Raw genomic sequence first — 22,303 nt, forward strand, 5'->3', positions numbered from 1 at the left:
GAACTGGGTTTGATTCTCAACTCCTCCACATGAAGCCTGCTGGGTGGCCTTGGGCCGGTCACAGTTCTCTCAGAACTCTTATCAACCCCACTTACCTTGCAAAGGTAAGTAGGTCAGTTTCTCTTCCTATTCCCACTTACCTTGCAAAGGTAAGTAGGAATAGGAAGAGAAAGTGATTGTTAGGTATTTTGAGACACCTTATGGTAGAATAAAACAGGGTATAAAACCCAACTCTTCTTCCCGAGAACTGTGGGCGCTCCAGAAGATAATAGTTTCCTTAGACAGCTGCCTTTCCTTATGAGACCTTCATGGGAGGGGGTAGTTATTCCTTGCTGTATCATGTTTTCATTTGCTCATCTCTCTAGGTTCTGTAAGTGCTCTTAATGTATGTACTTTTTTATTGATCCTCAGATGAGTATAGGATCAAACCTGTGGAAGAGGTCAAATACATGAAAAACGGGGGAGAAGATGATCAGAAAATAGCTGCCAGAAACCAGGAAAACTTGGTAAGTGTTCAAAGTTATCACATATTTAACAACTTGGCTGTGATGCAGTGTCTGTAATGAAATATGTAGTGCATGGGACACGAGGGTGCTGGAGAAGAGTATTCTTGAAAATGCCACCACTATTTATAGCTCGCAGGGAAAGTGCCCGGCAGTCTCTTCCTCTACTTGTCTGGATGAATTATCCCTGTTCTTGATACGGTGAAGTGGGCTCTGGTGGACTGGGCATTTGTATTCAGTGCCTTTGCAAGTTGTAATACAGTTTGGCTCATGATGAATGTGTTTGTGAGCAAAGGAGTTGTTAGCCACACAGAAATTTGCTGCCTTTTGAGAAGGAAACTACCTGTATTTAAGGAGATGACTGCCACTGTTTACTTTCTGCATTCCCAACCTGTGTTTTAAAGAGTGCAAAGATAGATAGTGCAAGATGTATGATTTACTTACTGCAGAGAATCCGCAGAAACCAGTGTTTAGTCATTGGTTTATAAATAAAGGTTAATTTCTTGTTTTTAGCTTTTCAGGTTGGGTTATCCTCCAATTTTGTACTTGTATATTACTGTGTCCTGTGTGCACCATCCGTTTTCAGGAAAGCAGGACGGGAACAGAGTTTACCTTTAGTTCTTCTTTAAAAGCAAGTTTTTAGACTTTATACTTTCAAAAACATGATTGCAAGTGTCTCAGAGGCCAGAGACATGAGTTAAATAGATTTCCAGAGACTGGGAATAGTCCTTGGGTAGAGCTATATAGTTTCTACATAGTAATATCAGGACTCTCTCAGCCTCTCCTATCTCACAGGGTATCTGTTGTGGGGAGAGGAAAGGGAAGACTCCTTCTGGTAGAGAAAAGCGGCATATAAGAACCAACGTTAAATTAATTAATTACATTTGTATGCCATCCTCCCCTAAGGCTCAGAGTGGTTAACATGAACGCAAACAGACCAGTACATCAAACTCAGTGATTATAATGAATGAAAAGTAAAACTAACAATAAACAGAGAAAATAACATTCTAACATAATGAACAATCTAACAGACCCATGGTTGGTCAGATCTCCCACATGGATTCAAGGGAGGGAGGTTCAGGAGGCTCTTCTTGCCCCTTCTCCAAATACGGAAAATCAGAGAAATTGTGCAAGTGTATTATTAATATGCATAATTTACAAATTCCACTTGCATTGATTCAGAATCTGGATTGCATAGGTAGAAGACTTACCCCACTGTTAAACGTACTCCTGCATAGCAGGGTTTTCCTTTGGATTTGATTTTCCTGGGTATTACATCTCAGGATGGATTTACATTACTGCCTTATAATGGTTTTGTGTCCTTGTCATTGCCTACCCTGAAACAATCTTGGGAACTGTAATTTGATAAAGATACTTAAAAACGTTCATTTCCATCCCCTTCTTGCAATAATGCTGTTTTCTGTAGTGTGAGGAAATGACAGGCAGACCAGTTAGTCCATCTGTGTTGTGGATATGACATTGCTCAGATTCTCAAGCAACAAAGTATTGAGAAACCTCTTTCTCTACTGAGAATCTGGATAGCTTCCTCCATTGGAGGAGACCGTATAAAGCTGGACCAATGGCCTGATATGGTACTGGACAACTTTGTGAATTATGCATTTCTGTCTTCACTGAACCGGCTGTCTTCACTGAACCGGCTGCATTTCTGTCTTCACTGAACTTGTTGTCTCTGGGAGAATATTTGCATGTTGCTGAGGATCTGGAGCCATATTTGACACAGATGCTTGAAAGGCCTTGCTTTAAGGAATCAACATTGTGGTGCACATTTTCTTTTGTTACCGAAGAGGCCAAGAAGAGGCCAGGTGGTCATGTATACAGCTGTACTTCTTAACCATATTCTGCACACTGGGTTTTCTTGAAGCCTGAAGAATGTTTCAGGGTTTTCTCAATGGTTAAAACAATTGAGAAAGGCTGGTCTAGAGCAGTGGTCCCCAACCTTTTTATCACCGGGGACCACTCAATACCGGGGATCACTCAACGCCTTTTACTGAGGCCCGGTGGGGGGGGGGGGTAGTTTACTCCTCTACTCTCAACCACTGCCCTAACACTCTCTGATCGCTATGGTAATGTTTAAACATCCCTTCAAAATAAGATACAGACACGCCACAACAATTAACATAAGGAACATTTTATTTTCATGGAAATTTTAACTCATGACAATGACAAATCAATGGGAACCCTGAGCTTGTTTGGGAGTGATGGGAGACAATGACACCCGAAGTGTGTTGTAAAGTGCCGGGGGTGGTGGTGAAGTAAAGGGCCGGGGGGGGAGAAGGCATCCTTCGGGGCCCACCTCCAATTAGTCGAAGGACCACATGTGGTCCACGATCCACAGGTTGGGGATCGTTAGTCTAGAGAAAGTGCTGTCATAATACCCACATATCTTATGAGCAGACATATACCATATTGTGCACATTGAGTTCCTCCTTGTGTGCAAGACTTTCTTTGTATGCTTGCTTCTGTTTCCTGGGTCTGGTATGCCTAGAGTCAGAGGAACACAATGGCAAACCACCTTTCAATGTCTCTTGCCTTGCTTCCAGACAATCCTAGAATCTCCTGACTAGACTTCACACATACCTTACAATAGATAAATAAATACTTTAAACTGGAGATGCTGGGGATTGAACATAGGACCTTTTGTGTGCTAACTAGTTGCTCTACCACTGAGTCCCCTAAGCTCTTTGGTTTTCCACTCGGGAAAAAGGGGAGTATAAATATCTCAAGAAGTAGACTTGGGATAAGTTGGCCCTAGTATGACAATCTGATAACTGGTTTGCATATATGTCTCCTGCTTTTCTAGAGCTGAATTGTGCATGTCTCCTCCCCTCAATACAACTTTCCAGGGGATTTTCTGTGAAAAATAGGAGGGACTGTGCCTTGGATCCCGATTTCTGCATTGTGGTGCCACAAAGTCATAGAGATTGTGATTTTTTAATAGTGCCATTCCTGGGCATGCATGTGGTTTAATACTGAATTATGGGGCACCATGCAAAGAAACCATGCAAACTCAGGAGGTCCATGCCTTCCATATTTATTTTTGGAAAAATTACTATTATATAGTTTTCTACATGCATGGCTAACTCAAAGCAGTTTATGTAAATAATGACCAAAATCAAAAGGGCCAACCAAATAACCCAAGGCAGTGTCCAAGTTCTCCAGTCCTCTGCTGCTGTCTTGGGCAGAGTCAGTCTTAAAATGTAGCTTTGTTCAGGCAAAGTGTTTCCCCAGAGCATCTCCTCCCTGCAGATGCTGCAGATTGAACCACAGAAGTTTAGCCAAGCGCTGCCAAACGTTCTTCCTCTGAGCCATGACCCTTCTCCAGGCCCTGCCCCCACTCCGAGTTATTCTGCTCGGTCCCCATGCAAGGCATCATGGTGCTTTCAGTTTTGGGTGCCTTTCACAATCCTTTGACTCCAACCCCCTTCCTTGTCAACAGAGCGCTCCACATGCTTCACTGCTGCCTGCGCTCAGTTGCCCTGTTCCTCATGTCATGGGGAACTTCCTTTCCTGCAAGTGGGGGGGGGGGAGCCATTCCTAGGATTGGAGGAAAGACACGGGTTCTGAGAAATTGAGGCTGGAGCAGGAGTTGAACTCAGGGCGGATGAGGCACCCCGTGCTCTGTGCTGCTGCCTTGCTGCCCTGGCCTCCTTCACCCTCCTCCCTCCCTCTCCCTCCCTCCCTCCCTTGTGATAAAACCTCAGCTCTTGGACTGCATCCTGTGACTCGCATGAAAAAGCCTAATGTGCCAGGATCCTCATCAGGTATCAAGGGAATTACTGGGAACTCTCCCGCTATTGCAGGAGACTCGGCATCCCTAGATTAGAACCCCTGCTGAAGCTCCCCCAACATACAGGTAAGAGATTACCGTAAATATGGAGTGAAGTTATAAAAACCATTAATTTCCACTTGTGAAAGAACTCCTTGTTTTAGCTTGACAACCGTGCATCATAATATCCTTTTTAACATTCATAACAGGACCGTTGTAATTGCAGCACTAATGGCATTTTCGTGTACAATGTTGCCTCTGAGAAAGGTAAAACGAGATTGATAGTCTGTTCACATCATTTGGCATTTGTCTTACCCAATGAGGCCATATTGGCTTGTTGTTTTGAGACTCCTTTGTATTATCCATACGGATTTGAGTTTTTGAAGGCTAAAACAATCGTATAAACCATCTATTTGATCGCTTCAATCAATAATTGGGCTTTATTTGGGCAATGAGCTAAGGATTAGGTTTTACATTTGATTCATTGTCTCTTAAAATTGAGCCTCTCTTCAGGCTTGAGCAATTAGGAGCTCCACAGTGAATACTGACTTGATATGTAGGCCGGGCTCAGGCATTTGGCCCTGTGGTAGCATTGTTCACGTGGCTGGGACCAGGACTAGGCCTCGGAGGCACGTACACCTTGCACCACATTAATGACATAATATGTGAGCCAGATGGTCACACATATCCCCAATGGGGATGGGAAGGGATAATTCAAAATGGGCAAAATGCCCACACAAAACGCAGTTCACACATGATGCCATTTGCTTGGTGTTCAGTTGGCAGTACTTCCAAGGCCTCTGTCTTCACCACGGGGAGTCTATTACTACAGATCTGAATATTTGAATTTGGGTTTTCTGTAGAATTTGGAGTGCCTTAAATATGTTCCATGCAAACAAATCTGGGCTTTCTTTGATTAAATACTAAATCTATTTTTATAGTCTGGAAAGAAAAAAGTGCTAGGAAAGTAAACGGGGTGGGTCTGTATACTGGAGACATGGGATGCTATCCCCTGATTTCTAGAAATACCAGACTTTAGAAATCCCTTGTATTTCATGGCATATTGTGAATTTGGTGATGTTCCCTTATTGTACTGTATGCTTCATCTTCCAACTTCTCATGCAGCCTCATTTTGGGATGGTCCCTGTACAGGCTGACTAAGGGATATTCTCTTTCTAGCTTTAAAATTCCAAAGAGGTGGTGGCCCACCCCTTTTAGGACCAGTGCTTGCATGGCATTCTCCCCTAACATGTCACATGTTCTGATGGCAGGTACCACCTTCCCTCACTTCTTATTTTGCAAGGATAGGAAGCTTTCTAGAATATTCTATTATTTTTTGTTGTCGTTGTCCTGGATAAGGAAGACCTGTTTTTGACCACCGAAGATTAATTTGCACTCCTTTGGGAATCAGTTTCACAAGAGGCAAGTTTGATCATAAGCCAGGTTATCTCTGTTTTGTTGTGCTTGTGGTCCTTGTCCTGGTGTCCAAGGCATTGTTGAAAAAAATGTCTTAAATGTAGAACAAAATGACATGAGCATGATATCTGTCTCCTGTGCTTAGGAGAGGCCCACAGTATTGGAGCTTGTTCATTTTGCCAGCTCTTTACCCTGAAGACTCACTCAGTCTGAAAGCTGCACTTCTGGGAAGTCCTCTTCAGTCCTTTCCAGGGTGGTTCTGAGTTCAGGCTCTACTGTCTTGGGTACTCTTCCCTTGACTTCCAACTATTGAGCACCTGTTCCAGTTGCACCCTTGAAGGCAATGGGCACTAGCCAGTGGCCTAGTGTGGATCTTGCCAGGGGAACTTCACACACACAAACATACATTTCATGCCAAAGTGTTCATCCCCAGACTATAAAGATCACCTCTGTAAAGGAAAAAGCAGCTTTGGAGGTTGGACTGTGAGGCACCATTTTGAGGTGCCACTTCCAGACTGCAAGCAATATTCCCAACCCAGGGTAATCAACCTCCAGGCGAGGGGGATCAGGAGAGCTCCTAAAATTAGAGCTCATTTGTAGACTATAGAAATAGCTCTATGGGAGAAATGGCTGCTTCTGAGGGGAAATTCTGAGGCATTTCACCCCACTGAGGTTTAGGTATGCCAGGCTCCAAGCAGGATCTGGGGAACCCCTGGAATTACAGGTCATCTCCAGGTTACAGAGCTGAATCCCCTGAAGAAAAGGGCTGCTTTGGAGGTTGGATTCTGAGGCGTTGGTCACCAGATGTCAGGCAGGTTCCTCAGATTGCCTTTTTTCCTATTAGTGGGACACCTCCACACTGAAGGCCAATTGCCTCCAGTTTTGAGTACATCATCACAGCCACAAACTGGGTTTTCGGGGAGAGATTAGTGAAGCAGCAATATCAGGAGGAGAGAAAATATTATTGTTTTTATTGTATTTTGTGTATTACTCTCCATCTTGTGCCCAGGAAAAATCAGGAGGTAAATAGGGAGAGGTGGGTTGTGGGTGGAGGGATTTAAGAAATTGGATGGGACATTGGAAAGAGAATGAAGAGGACATCTATTTCTTAACAAAATTAAGAGGATATATTTTTTAAAGTGTGATGGACATCTGTTTGTGAGTGGAGGCATCAGCTGCTTTTGACATACTCCATGGCCCATATGTCTAGAATTTCCATCATTTTCCCCCATGATGTTTGTGACAATCAAACTGACAGTGTTACTAATTATATTTCCCCATTTATTTAGCAGAAGGAATTGCTTGGGGCTTGATATTAGGGGGCAACAGAAGGGATTCCTTCACACCAGCTGTTTGCTATTTTTTGGACAGCAATCTAGCACCTTTTTTCTTTTTCTTTTACTGGATGCTGCATTCATCCAGGACCTGAAACAGCACAACAATGGATAGAATTTTTCAGGGCGTGTTGTTTCTGCACCACACAGCTATCTAGCCGCACAGCCAAGTACTTCTGTGGGCAACTGCAGTGCTTGACACTGATGCACATGGTAGATTCAGGTTGCATTTCTGCATAGGATCGGCACAGTTCACATCTTCAGAGAGCTAGCAGATGGACAACTTAGGCCAGCGTCTTTGTTTATTTTGTGCTTGGTTTAAAAATGGTCAGTGCAGGGACTGAAATAAACTCTGTAGCTGAGAATTTTGCAGTCACTGGAGCAAAAAGATAAAAACAATTGTTTTGAAGTTCACGTTCTAAACTAGTGGTTCTTAAATCCGTGGGGCCGGATTTCCTTCCTTCTTCTGGAGTCCGGATTAGGTGGGTGCACACATAAAGCTGCTGACCTCCAAGTGATGCCTGTAAATCTCCCAGAATTACTCCTGATCTCCAGACTACAGGGATTACTTCCTCTGGAGAAAATGGCTGGTTTGATAAGTAGACCATGTGGCATTATATCCTGCTGAGGAAGACCCTGCCCTTCCCAGGCTCCACCCCCTGACTCCAAACATCCTATGGAAGCACTGAGAAAGAGAAAGAAGAAGGCCCTGTGGAAGACAGAGATAGACTTTTCTGCCAGCAGCAAAAACTGCACCTGGTGCCCATGCTGCTGTGCTAATCTCCATTTTCGGTCACTTTCCTGGCAGTATAAGAGGTTTTGGCTATCACAGCTTCCCTTCCTCCTGCCTCATTCCCTAGTTGACTGGTTTTAGGGGAAAGAGTCTGACATGCCTTCTTCTTATGCCAGTTCACAGAACCTGCATATTGAGGCTACTGTGCTCATTCACCGAAGATGCAATTGCCAATAGACTGAGTGTCTTGGATGGCAGAAAGAACTTAGGAGCCCCAGGTTCAAGAAGGCTTTAAAGCAGGGGTAGTCAACCTGTGGTCCTCCAGATGTTCATGGCAGGGGCTCATGGGAATTGTAGTCCATGCACATCTGGAGGACCACAAGTTGACTGCCCCTGCTGTAAAGCACTGCTTTAGCCATAGGAATCAGATGCTGAGCACTTGTTTGACGGTGTTCTTAAGGTGGCTGTGGAACTAAAACCCATTCTAAAGCTTGCTGATTTCTTTGGGGAGATGAGCTGCTGCTTTTCTGTCATGTACCAAATAAAATTGAGTGCATTACTGGGGAGGAGTCTCAAGGCACTGGAAAAAAAGTCGGATGAGAAGATGAAGCCATTAATATTGGAGAAATGCTTGCAGCTGCTCTAAATGGCTGTTGAATGTTTGAGGCACTTAAAGTCAGAGAACAATGGGTTGGGTCCAGCAGAGAATTCTGCATACTGACTGTGACTTCCCGACATCGTCCCACCCCTTTAGAGAGTAGCCAAAAATAGTCTGGAAATGCTGCTCCTGGAGGAAAGGTGAACAGTGTGGGGAGGGGGAATTGGAGGTATGTCATGGGCAGTGGTGGGGTGGGAGATCACCCCTACGGCTTGCTAGCAGATCTCTATTAGCTACGAGAAGGTGCCACTGGGCTCTCTCCCCCATTCCTTTTCCCCGCCCACCTGCAGCGTGCACGGGACGTGCTGGGCCCACTTGGCCATGGGGAGAGCTGAGAGGAGGGAGGCAGAGACTGGATCTATTTAGCCAGGAGCCTGGACCAGAAACCTCCCTTTGTCTCATGGCTCCCAGCCCCTTCAACAGTTGCAAAAATCTGTAATTGTAATGCTTTCTTCCATCTTCATTTAGTCTGGACAATGGCTCCTTACCTTGATAAGGACAATGGCTCCTTACCTTGAGCCTTCAAGACTTTCCTATTATAATGTGCTCTACATGGATTTGCCCTTGAAATCAACTTGGAAAGTTCAGTGGGTACATAATGCTGCAGCTTGATTGTTATCAGGAGCTATGCAGGCTATACCTCTTAACGCCCATTTTGATGTCTATGGCTACCTCTTAGTTTTGGGGTTCAACTCAAGATGCTGTCTATTGCATCCAAAAAGCCCTACATGTCCCTGGTCCCTCATACTTGCAGGAACAAGAAGGGATTGGGTACACACATATGGGATGGAAGTTCATCAACAGAGCACCATTTGGTGCAGTGATGGTCTGTATTCTTGGGGCCTTTTCGCACAGGGATCTTTGTTGCAAATTGTTTGCGGAATGAAAAATCGCCATTTAAAATAGTGGAATTCGTCGTTATGCATACCTGCCTTTGTAGTGGAATCAGTTGCGTTTTTTAGCGTTTCCCACAGGCTTCCGGTCTCGGCAGAAATCGCTAGAAAGGAAGCGCTATTGCCAAGCTCGTCCCGCCCCTGGCCGTCAAGCAGCCAATGGGCAGCCGTTAGCATGCTCCCAAACAGCCCCTTTCCCTTTAAGAAAGGTTTTAAAAAAAAAAAAACGACCCATAGCAACGAATCTAGGTAGATTCGTTGCTACGGAGAGACCCATCCAGCTGCCTAATGTGAGCTGTCGTTTGATTGTATGATCGTTTGCACGCTGCCTCGAGTGATAAAAAAAAAATCCCCCCCCCCTCTCACGGGCCCGATTTTCGGCTGAATTTATTTGTAAAAAATAAAGGGACTTTATTTCAGCAAACGGGCTTTTCAGTGGTTTGTGCTTAGTGACTAAAGGTGAAGGACTGAAGCCAGGGAAGCCTCTAAACAGAAAGAGGCTCGCTGGTGCGTTTATCCCCGCTCGCTCGGAGAAAAAAAAATGGCGATCGCTTCGCCGGAAGTTTGGAGGAGAGAGCCAGGGGGAGGGACTTTGAAGAACCAGCAACAATGGTAACGCACAGGTCTTTAGCGCTACTGTTGCAGATTGGTTGCAGGAGTGTATCGCTATCCGGAGGGTGAATCCACTTTTCTGGATTCCCCTGAAAGCGCCACAACGAAGCGCTTTTTGCTGATTGGTTTCAGGATTGTTGCAGATTGTCTACGACGTCGTGGGTTATGGCAAATTAGTAGCGTTTCCAAATAGCAACCATTGTGCTACTTTGAAGCCGTGCGAAATGGCCCTTGGTGTTTGGAGGACAACAGTCCTTCTGGAGTTATGACTACACTGGTGGACTTCCTGGTGGCACCTGGGTTTTGGTCACTATGTGTTGAACTGGATAGGCCATTGGCCAGATCCAGCATGGCTTCTTTTATGTTTGTGTGTTCTTAGGGATCCCCAAGTGAAAGATGAAGAGCTGGCCCTTGAAGTTACAGTAAGAACTTGCTCTTCAAGGTCTCCAGTCTTTCATTTTCATGCTGATATAAGCAACCTCCCCCCCCCCCAAAAGTCTTATAAACATGTTTTACCACCTCCATATATCACAGTTGCTTTCTCAAACAGAACTGGGTAATGGGAAAAAAACATCTATTTGCTGCCAAATTATAGGTGGTGACACTTACAGGGAATCATTTGTGCTGCGAATGACGAGAGGGAATTCAGACTTCTGAATTTGTATAGATCCATTGTACAAGAAGGCTTAGTTCAAGGTAAATATTTTAACTTGTTCATCTTGTTAAAAGCAGAATCAATGAAGAGTAATTTCTGTCCCTCTGTGCATGCAAAGCAAACATGAACCGTCTGATACTTGCTGATGAGATGACTAATATTTAATCATGTCCGGAAGTCAGTCTGACATTAGAGAGGACATGCCTGGGTCCTACATGGACTTATCGGGGGCATTTCATATAACCCTGTCTAGCCTTCCCTGGCAGCCCCCATAGCTGCTTCTTGTTTTCTGCTTCTTTCTTGCCTTGCGATCCACCAGGCAACCTACCTTTATCTACCTTTACCTACCTTTACCTACCTTTATCCTTGTGGGCAGACCTCACTTGCCTATGTACTTCCCACTCCATACTATTTCTGCAACTCTGGGGCTTTCCTTAGGTTTGTTGAAAGATGTCGTGTCTATTCATGGCTTCAGTTTCTGCATTTAAGTCTCCACAGATGAGGCCATGTTGAAGATGAAATGTATTGACAATCGGGGGACTTGCAAGAGCTTGCGAGTGCAGCTCATTTCTCCTGCTGTGAAATCCCTCATAGCCTCTCTGTTTTTCCTGCTTCTCTCTCTTCTTCTCCCCCACCAAACAAACCTACCCTTTTCTGATTCTTTCTGCAACTTTATGTCCTTCAAATTTGTAGAAAGATATTTTGTCAGTGCATGATCCCAGTCTCTGCATTTAAGTGTCCACAGGTGTGCCCATGTTCAAAATTAGACCTACTGATGTTCTTGTTGTCAGCCATTCAGTCGAGTCCAACTCATAGTGATCCCATGGCTCAGCTGTCGCCACAATCTCCAATCCTGCAATGTCTCCCTCAGCCATGCAGTGTTCTGGCCAGTGTCCATTTTGATCATGTCTAACCACCGTGTTCTTTGTCGACCTGGTTTCTTTTTTCCACTGACCAATCCTAGCATAATTGGTTTCTCCATTGAGTTGGTTCATATGATACAGTGAAAGTAAGTGAGCCGGAGTGTTGTGATTTTGCCTGTCAGTGATATATCAGACTTTGCATTGTAGTATTTCCTTATTTGTGATTTTTGCTGTCCATGGAATCAGCAGAAGCCTTCTCCAACACCAGAGTTCAAATGAAGCGATTCTTGTCTGATTATTTTCATCGTCCAACTTTCACAGCCATAAGTGGTTATTGGAAATATGATCGATCTAACTAATCTATGTTTGGTAGTCAGGTTTATATCCTTGCTTTTCCATGTTCGATTCAAGCTCATTGCTGAGCAACTCAGAGCAATCCAACATTTTATTTCCATACTGCAATCATCACTCTCATCAATTTGTGATTCAAGAAAAATTAATTTTTGAATGCATTTGATCTCTTCGCCATCAATTGTTATTGTGCCATGTCTGTTTTTTGCAGTGGTCATTATTTTTGTCTTTTTAGTATTTCAGAAAAGGCCATATTTCTTGCTTACTTCATTGACCTTTGTGATCAGTTGTTCTGGGCCCTCCTTAGTTTCTGACAGGAGGGTAGTGTCATCATCATACCAAAGATTATTTATATTCCTTCCTCCAATCTTAATTCTGGTGTTTGACTCTTTGAGTTCAATCACTCTCATAATGATCTCAGCATACAAGTTCAGCATACAAGTTCAACGGATAATGGATTTCTATTTTCCTGACAGAACACTAGTTTCCGTTCCCCACCCCCGTTTTTGGTCGTCTCAGATTTTGATCACAACCAGTAATTTCAGTCTTATGCAAATTTTTCTGTAATAGCAAAGAAGGGGGAGAATAGATGTTCTTCATCCTTAGGCCTGTTTGGTAGGTATGCTGATTTGATGCAAGTCAGTTCTTGGCCTTATTGTCTAATTAGGCTGTGAGGTAAACTTATGGAAGATCAAAATGATGGCTGTCACCTGTAGTTGAGTGTTGTATCTGAAGAGGGATAGCTCCCAACAGACCAGTCTGAAAACACATTATAGTAAAATCATAGGAATTCCAGGAGAAAAATAAACACAGCGAGATATCCAGTTAAAACTTCCTTAATTAAAGTATTTCAGCAACAAAGTCTTCAGGAGAGGCTTTCTGCAAAAATCTTTCAGCCAGTGACTAAAAAGCATAAGTGAAAAGCCTGCCATGTGGCAGTAGGGATAGCTTTCATGACTGCAGGCACAACAGTTTGGAAAAGATTTTCCTGAAGGAAAGGAAGCAGAGCAAGACAGGCGTGTACCTGCGGGAGTAGGGAGAAGTGTTGGGCAGGAGGAAGCTACATATACACCGATCCATTTATGACATTAAAAGTCAATCTCAGAAATACCATTGTGTATCCACTGTGAATATATGACATCGAAATTCTTAAGAGGAGAATTTTGGGTAGCAAATTTATTGATTCCCCACGCCTCCACATGCAGCCATCTGGGTGACCTTGGGCCAGTCACTGTTCTCTTGGGGCTACTCTCACAAAGCACTTCTGCTAGAGCTATCTTAGTGCTACCTACCTCACAGGGTGTCTGTAGTGGGGGGGGGGAGGGAAAGCTGTTTTTAAGCTGCTTTGGGACTCCTTTGAGTAGTGAAAAGCGGGGTATGAAAAACCCATCTCTCTCTCTCTCTCTCTCTCTCTCTCTCTCTCTCTCTCTCTCTCTCTCTCTCTCTCTCTCTCTCTCTCTCTCTCTCTCTTTCCATCTGAAACAGTAAACATGGCATCTTGCTTTCTTGGAAATAGAATTTGAAACACAACAGCGGCCCGCAGCAGGTGGCGGGAAGTCAGGGGCATCAGCGGGAAAGCAAGTGGAGCAGGGGCTCAGGTTGCAGCGATGTCCCTCGGCAAAAGACTACCCCCCCCCCGGGCCTCAGTAAAATTTTCAAGCGTTGACCGGTCCCTGGTGATAAAAAGGTTGGGGACCACTGTTCTAAACTATGAAGTAGAACGTCTTTAGCAATATTTTGTGAGCTGCTTAACATTGCTCATTGGAGACCCACAATGAAAGAACAGTATCATGGCTACATCAAGAATTCAGTGACTATATAACATACCATGCACATTTTTAAAAGTCCTTCATAAAATACAGGGTTGGATCTTGCAGAGGATTTTCCTCAATGGAACAGTGAGTAATCAATTTTTCCTTTTTCCTGCTGACTTCTGAATTCCCCTTCGTACTGTTCCTGTGGCCCCCTGTCTCCCAGGAGCAGCACTAGTGGGGCCATTTTAGGTTATAGTGCAAAGGGGAGAAAAATAAGTGTCAGTTCACTGGTGGAAATATCTTCAGGAAATGGCTTCCAGAAGATCCAAGCTATAATCTAGTTTTGAGTCTCTGCATTGTGGAGATTTTGCTGATTTTCCACATTCATTGACTCCTAGTTTTGGGTATTCTATTGGAAGTTGTTTGGTGGTTATCATTTGAACAATCTCTAATAATGTGTGCAAAGGTGTCTACAAGTATGCAATATAGGTTTGTTCTGGTTTTACATGCATCGGGCCGCACCCGTACCCGCGGGCCATGCCCGCGCATCGGGCTGCGCCCGTGGCCTGGCCCTGATTCCCTCTCCCCGCCCTCCCGCAGTAAGAAGCTTCCCGGGCCGCAAGCTTGCGGCCTGGGAAGTTTTTTACTGCGGGGAGAGGGAGCTGCGGCCCGGCGCCATGGCCTTCGCGGCCCGGCACCTGGCCGCGGCCCGCAGGTTGGGGACCACTGCTGTATGGTATCGTGGTTAAGAGCAGGGGACTCTAATCTGGAAAACAGTGTTTGATTCCCCATTCTTCCACATGCAGCCTGTTGGGAGTCCTTGGGCCAGTCACAGTTCTCTCAGAATTCCCTCAGCCCCACTTATTTCACAAGGTGCCTGTTGGGGGCAGGGGGGAGGCAATTATAAACTGCTTTGAGACACCATAAGGTAGAGGGTATAAAATCCAGTTCTGCTTATTGTGTGGAGCTGTGGAAGGCATTTAGTTGTTTTTGATGATTTCACCTCAGAAAACCTTGTGACTGAAGGAGTCATCTTCCCCTCTGTGTGTGGATAAAGTGAGGCTAAGGAGGGTCAATTTGGTGTTTTATACATGACTAGAGCTAGATTTTGCTGTCATTTTGCCCTAAGCCATCTGCTCTGTCCTGAGGCGGTTCATTCTTTTTGCTCTTTTGTACTGATTGGTGCTCATTCCCCCCTCCCCCATTTCATTTCTTTCGTGCAGCTGGACTACCATCTCTTAGGGTTTTCATTTATTGTATGACATGTGTAGTGTAGCCAGGAGATCTGAGGATTGGCTTGCAGGCAGGCAAGGGACTCTTGGAGGTGGGTTGCCATTTCCTGCCTCTGAGTCATGCCCCGTACTGCTTCTTGAAAGAACTACCACCCCAATCCTTGATAGACTCCCATCCAAATATTAGCCAAGGTCTGTTCTCCTTAGCTTCTGAGATCAGACAGGATCAGGCCTGCCTTGGCTATCTGTGTCAGTGTTCTCTGGGGATGATTCATGCTTTGACTGTGCCTTCTGGCCTCCTATGACTGAGGGTTCAGTGAAGGGCACAATATCTTCTTGGTGTGCACTGGAACTGAAATTTTATCATCTGACCCAAAGTTTCCCAAGCGGGGATTATTGCTCTGCAGGGGAATCGGCCAGTGTGAAGCAGATTGTGGTTGTAGCTATTTCAAGAGCTGTTTATTTCTTGCTGCGCCTGTTTGTAGGTTTTGAAAGCTCTGAAAAGGCCGGTTCATTCAGTGAAAGCATTTTGAGTGTTAGTTGCTTCTGTGAAAGGTGCATTTTCCCTTGCTCTGTTTTTTTCCTTATGGGCAGTATCGATGTAGCTGCTAGGAATGTATTGTGTGGTGAAGCATGACCTTGATTGATACTTAGAATGTATAATCTTACTGGAGTAGAGGTTATATATCCTTCCGAAGTTAATGGGAGAGTCCAGTGGAGCAAATGGAGCTATTTCTCTTAATATTGAAGGGTGAATTCATTCCTCCTGAACTTCGAGGGTTGAGCCTGTTGCTTTCGGATGGGAGGGTCACCTAAACTAAATGGGTAAATGATGTTGCTCACCAAGAATAGGGGACATATGGTGCTTGTGGGGACTGGAAGCTATGAGGAAGCATTTCATGTTCTCTGAGAACACTAAATTCTTGTTAGCTTGATTTTGCCATCAATAAGCAATAATCTCAGTCTACTGTATGAATCAGATGTGTGGCTTGATAAAGGAAAGGAAGAAGGAGCAGACCGGGAACTACTCGCTATCTGATCTGGTCAGTTTTACTATTTGTACCGAAGTGGAGAGAAAATTTCTGGCTGAACTGGTCTCCTTTTCCCTTTGATGTCCCTATAACTGCTGAGAAGCTCTCTGAATATTGTTTTAGTTTAAGAATAACTCACTGACCTTCCTCCTCCCCCAAAGCAGAATAAATGAAGCTGAGAGAAACAGGGAGATATTGTTTGATTTTCCTTCTGCGCCTTAAGAAATATCCACCATCGGATCAAACACCTCCTTCATTATGTGCCTAGATTTGTTTGATTGATTGAAATTAAGGATCCATTTCACTGATTGGGTTAGTTCCCCAATTAGTTCAAAATACAAATTGAAATTGCTGTTTGGGGAGAGTAAATGTGTTAATGACAGCAAGATTTTTTTGTATTCTTAAAAAGCAGCAGTGTTTTGATACTTATCAGGAGAGTGGATAAACCAGGGAATTCTTCACGCACCTTTATGCGACTTAGATTTATTTTGTTGGCAGAGTGGAGGTAAGCTAGCACTGCTTTATGTTAGCTCTTTCCAGTTGCTTCTTGCAGCAAAATGAGAGTCCATTTTGCACTGGCTCTTGAAACAAAGATTAACTGAAAATAATATTTCAGTTTAAGATTCACTACAAATCTTTGCCAATAAAATCTTGAGCAGAGAGACTTTCTCATATGAATGCAGACTGTTGCACACCAACTCTCAATGCCTGTTATTAATCTTATTTCTCGTAATGGGAATTATAGGATATGGGTTCTGCATGTTTAAACAAGTCATTTGAAGCCAGCATGGTGTTGGGGGTTAAATAATGGCAGACTCTAATCTGGAGAACCAGGTTTGATTCCCCTTTCCTCCACATGTAGCCACCTGGGTGACTGTAAACAAGCAGTAGGTGATGTAGCCCTACGTGGAAAGACTGAGCTCCTTGGAAATATTCAGCCTGAAGAAGAGGAGGAGAAAATGTTCAGCCTGGAGAAAAGGAGAAGCATGTATACTGGATGGGAGATATACTTCTGGATAGCAGTGTGTGAACGAGATCTTGGGATGCTTGTGTGTAAGGCCTCCAGACATGATTTTGCATACTTTTACAGTCCCCTAGAACAGTGGTCCCCAACCTTTTTATCACCGGGGACCATTCAACGCTTGACAATTTTACTGAGGCCCGGTGGGGGGGTAGTTTACTCCTCTATTCTCAACCACTGCCCTAACACACTCTGATCGCTATGGTAATGTTTAAACATCCCTTCAAAATAAGATACAGACACGCCACAACAATGAACATAAGGAACATTTTATTTTCATGGAAATTTTAACTCATGACAATGACAAATCAATGGGAACCCTGAGCTTGTTTCTCTGCAACAAGATAGTCCCATCTGGGAGTGATGGGAGACAATGACACCCGAAGTGTGTTGTAAAGGGCCGGGAGGGATGAAGTAAAGGGCCAGGGTGGGGAGGAGAAGGCGTCCTTCGCAGCCCACCTCCAATTAGTCGACGGACCACCTGTGTTCTGCGGCCCACAGGTTGGGGATCGCTACCCTGGAAGTCTTACGGTCTTTCCACCAGAGGAATTCACCCCAGAAGACTTGCATTTTGTTTTTATCACAAATGTACTTTCTGTTTCCACATAGCTGCGATTGTTAGTGGCATGCAGCAAATACACATAGTTGCTTCTTGCAGCAAAATAAACATGTCCATGGAAGGCAGGAATATGAATGTGTCGGAGACAGGTGGGCCAAATGAGGGCCTGCAGTGGATCTTTACACCTGGATCAAAGCCCTGGTATTTAAGGGTATGTGCTCTTGGATAAAAAAGCTGCACAGAAGGGGAAAAAGAAAATGGATTCGGAAGAGATGGAGTATTTTCTGATATTTAGCAACATGCCTGAGGCTAGCTTTAGCACTGCTGATTATCCCCTAATCCTTTGTGATTCATTCATATGGTGTTCCAGATGTAAGTTGAATTCTTTTCCAGTAAAGCCAGCCCTTTGCTTTGTCAGGTACTTTGTTTTCTGCACTGCCCTCGTAAATATGAATTTCCATTTCCCTTCCAGTAGCAGCGTGTTTATTTTATTTGGTGCTTTTTGTTAAGGTGGTACTGGGGGAAAGTCCCATCAAGTCACAGTTGACAGATGGCAACCCCATAGGGTTTTCAAGGCAAGAAACACTGAGAGGTGGTTTGCCATTGCTTCCCTCCGTGTCATGACCCTGATCTTTCTTGGTCTCCCATCCAAATATTAACCTGGGCTGACCCTGCTTAACTTCCAAGATCTGTAAGTTTAGGTGGCATGTATAGCCCCTCCTGCAGGTGGGATATGCAGATGAGAACCTGGAGATTCCAGTGGTGTTTGCTGTCATATTAGGTTACTACCCATAAGAGGTTCGTGCATACAAGTGCAAATACATTTTTTTTTCTCATTTCCTTCGCACAAACTGTTTTCCTTTTCTGGCATTTTCAAGCCAAATCCCCAAACTCTATTTCAGAACTTTAGAGAGAATCTTGTTGGCTCTGTGACACACATATCTGTTTCCTGTAAGGTTTTCCTTCACACTGATGGAATTACTAAAGCCAGCACACTGTAATGGTTAAAGAGCAGTGGACTCTAATCTGGAGAACCTGGTTTGACTCCCCACTCTTCCACATGCAGCCAGGTGGTGGAGCCTTGGGCTAGTCACCATTCTTTTGGGGCTGTTCTTGTAGAGAAGTTCTGTTAGAATTTTCTCAGCTCTACCTACCTCACAGGGTGTCTGTTGTAGTGAAAGGAAAGGAAAGGTGTTTGTAAGCCGCTTTGGGACTCCTTTACTTCAGGTAGTAAAAAGTAGTGTATTAAAAAAAGTTCTATTCCTTCTCCTCCACCAGCAGCAACAGTAGGAGCATCAAGAGTTGGCAGAGAAGGCTTCCTCTTCCTCTCATGAAATGTTAGAACTCAGGGGCACCCTGGGAAAGTTAATGGGCACTAGATTCCATATGGGCAAAAGGAAGTACTACCTTACTCAACAAGCGATTGGAAGATGTTATCATGTCCACAGACATGAATGGCTTTGAATGGGGATTAGACACAGTCATGAGAAGAGGTCTATCAGTGGCTACTAGCTATGGTGAATAAAGGGAGTGCCCACATTTTGAGACAGTAAATCTCTGAATGGCAGTGCTAGGAGGCAACATCATGCCTAGATGGGCCATCAGTCTGGCCCAGCAAGGTTCTTCCTATATTCTCTTTACCTCTGACAGATACCCTTTGATTCTCTATCTGTACCAAGCATTTGGTTGCATATTGAATAAAAGTAGCCTTGCTAAGACCCCTTTTACATACATTTACAGTGTTGTGGGAGCCTCTTTCCCTTCTTCTGATTCTGAAAGGTGTGAGAGTAGTCACAATAGCAGACCCTGTCCACTGTTGCAAGTACTGGGTTATCTTGACCCTCCTGGGTTATCTTGACCTTCCTTCCTCTGTGGGGGGCTGCTCTGTTGTATTGTCTGTTTTAATGTATTTTTGTGTTTATTTTAATGGGGTTTTAATTGGACGTCTTGTAACCTGCCACAAGCCAGCTTTGGGAGTGGTAGGTAATAAATTATTAATAATAATAATAATAACAACAATAATAATACTCCATGAACAGGGCCTTAGGGCAAACCCAGCCTTCACCTGGTTTGTTGTATCACCTCATGAGAAAATGGCGCCTACATGGCTATGTTATTTCTATCTCAGTTGTGTTTGATAGCCTTATCTTATTACCAACCTAATGTTTAAACATCCTTGATATTCGATAGGGTGAGGTTATAGAGTACCCTGATACCATCATCACTATGACAGTAATTCAGGTTAGAAGGTGATAATACTTTCTTTTGGCCTTAGAAGCTGGAAAAATCAGTCATACTCTCTCCACACTCCTATGAAATGAAAAGTTTCATTTACTATCTTTTTTACTGTCTTTTACTGTCATAATCAGCCTAATGCAAATAATATATTTAAAAAATCCATCACCACGCTGGGTCAGCATACTGGCCATGTAGCTAATAGTGACTTCAGCTTTCTAGTAAGAGGGATATGGAGCCCCAGTCTATGGATACCAAGTTATTATTTCATCTTCATAGTATATTATTTTTGGTGAGAAATGTATTGAATGGAGTTTAGAAAACTAAAAGCCTGCAGAGAAAAGATGACTACAAAACAAAATAATTCCTGAATAATAGAGCATATTTCTTTGAAAAATACGTCCATGTAGTTTATATCTACTGAGTTGCAACCACAGAAAAAAAATTTGGTTGAACTAAACTTTTCTAAGGAAGCTCTTGAGTGTATTATATGCTGCATGTTGAAACATTTCCATGAAGAAACTAACTTTGGAGGGGGAGAATATTGGTTGGCTGATTTCCAGTTGCATCAAAGAACATTCAGTTGTCTCTTTCAAATCTCCCTATTCTCATTTTTGCCATTATCGTTGCTTTACACATTTGATTTTGATCACCCTAGGCGATTAATGAATGAAACCCACCCAGTGTCACCATTGAATTCATGCTAATGGATCAAATTCTGCCACCCTGTTCTAATTATCCCTTTCATGATGGTGTGTGGTTTTTTGGAGTATAACAGAAAAAAGTAGCTTTGCTGTAATTTATATGTTATGCTTCTTCATACTAAAGATCAACATGCCTTCAAACATTGAAGACACAAGAATGCTGACCAGGTGGTAGCCGGAACAAGATCGGCAATAATTCAAGCCGGGATGGTGGGGTCAGTTCTGAGAGGGGGGTGAGCAGGTGTCTCCTGCAGACATTTCACTGGCCTGTCTTAGTAGATGATTTGAATAACAAAACATAGCTTTTGTTGGGTAGCTCAAACAAGGAAAAGCAAAATTCATGTTTAAGCAGATTTGGTTTAATGTCTTCAAGTGGTGAGCAGCAAAGCATGTCAGAACTGGTGCACCATTAGCAAGAGAGCCCAGCTTTGCCTGAGGTTCTCACTTCTGGGAAAGTAGTATATAGAGCAGGGGTTTGCCCATTAGTTTTAATACCTGGGGATAAGAGCCAAGCATAAGAGCCATGCTGAATAAGGCCAAAGGGCCATCTCCTCCAGCGTGTATACAGTTGGCCAATCAGCTGCCTCAAGGAAGCCCACAAAGAGGAAGATTAGAGCAGATTAGATTTGACAGCAAGGTATCTGGGAATTAGTTTACCTGTGGTGTTTTTTTAATGTTAATGGCAGCTGGAGTGGGGCGTTTGGATTAGAGCCGTGGCATAGAGACTGGGTGTTCATTCTTTGTCCCCATCAAGAAATTGGAAAGGGGAAAAATACCTATTGTTACAAGCTGGTATATATAATAAAATTAGAGAAATTGGGAATGATAAAAGGAGAGAAATCATGATAATGGACAAAATCTCAGTGCAGCTTAAAAGTATAGTGAATTCTAATTGTATCTTTAATTTATTTTAAAATGGCTCCCGTTTTATATGTAGAATCAGTGAAATAATATGACGTAAGTCCATCTAGATTTAAGGCAATATCTTTACCCAAGGTAACATTCAGTCTGTGTGCAGATGACATACTCACTAGCTGATTGGCCCTCAGTGGGGGGATATGCCCCCAGTAGGGAAAGAACACTCCCCCACTGAGGGCCAATTGCAGATCTTCCCCACCCTCATCTTCTTCCTCCTCCTTACTGCTCCTTCTGGGCACTTGGTAGGAAGAAGAGCCCGCAGAAGGTAAGCCCGGGGAGGGGGGGGAGGCCAGTCACACTGGCACTGGTGGCCTAGCCCCTGTGGCTGGGCCACCATGATTCTAGGCCTGCTGGCCAGCAGAAAGTGGGGGAGGCTCTTGGCTGCCCTCTGCCACAGGCGCCATGGCAGCTCAGGCCCTGTAGCTGGGCTGCCCTACTCTCAGGCCTCTGGCCTTCCAGCACGTGGTGGAGGCCAGGTGGCCACTGCGCTCTGAGGGAGCCCTCCTCCCTGCCACCCCTTTCAAAGCCCATTTAAAAAACGGGCTTTGATGCCAGTGCGTTCTTGTGTGAGTTTGTGTGTGCATGCATACATGCATGCAAACATATTTACATATACTGTAAAACACGGGTAATTTTATTGCATATTTATTTATAATTTTTTTCATTCTGTATGATAATTTTTTCATTCTGTATGATAATACAGGGTACTGCAGACCTGAAGTCAGCCATTACATCTCACTTTACAGCTTGATGATGCTAAAGATACCTGTCTTTGTAAAAAAATAGGTCCTGTTTCTGTGTGACTGACTTCCATGGCAAAGTGGGGATTTGTACCTGAGGCTCCAGGACCCTGGTCCAGTACTCCTTCCACTGAATTACACTGGTTGTTCTCACTTACTCTCTCTGACAGCTGGCGACAAGAACAACAAGAGACTACCCTTGTTTTATGCCTGGTGTAGCCCTAACATTTTGTTCTTCCAGTAAAACATATCAGTCTTAGCCATGAATTTGTTTCCTAATTTTGTATACAACTACATAGTTCAG

General features: G+C 43.9%; 1 protein-coding gene across 6 annotated transcripts in view; it reads left to right on the forward strand.

The window, feature by feature from the left end:
• The window catches only part of C4H1orf21 (chromosome 4 C1orf21 homolog), a 271,997-nt gene that overhangs the window by 196,549 nt on the left and 53,145 nt on the right, over window positions 1–22,303 (forward strand). For all 6 annotated transcript variants that reach the window (XM_077332646.1, XM_077332647.1, XM_077332644.1 and 3 more), the window contains exon 3: window positions 412–506. In XM_077332646.1, coding sequence (XP_077188761.1) covers window positions 412–506 — 95 coding nt within the window. The remainder of the gene's footprint in view (window positions 1–411; window positions 507–22,303) is intronic.

This window comes from Paroedura picta, chromosome 4, assembly GCF_049243985.1.
Source record: "Paroedura picta isolate Pp20150507F chromosome 4, Ppicta_v3.0, whole genome shotgun sequence".
NCBI classification, from domain to species: Eukaryota; Metazoa; Chordata; class Lepidosauria; order Squamata; family Gekkonidae; genus Paroedura; species Paroedura picta.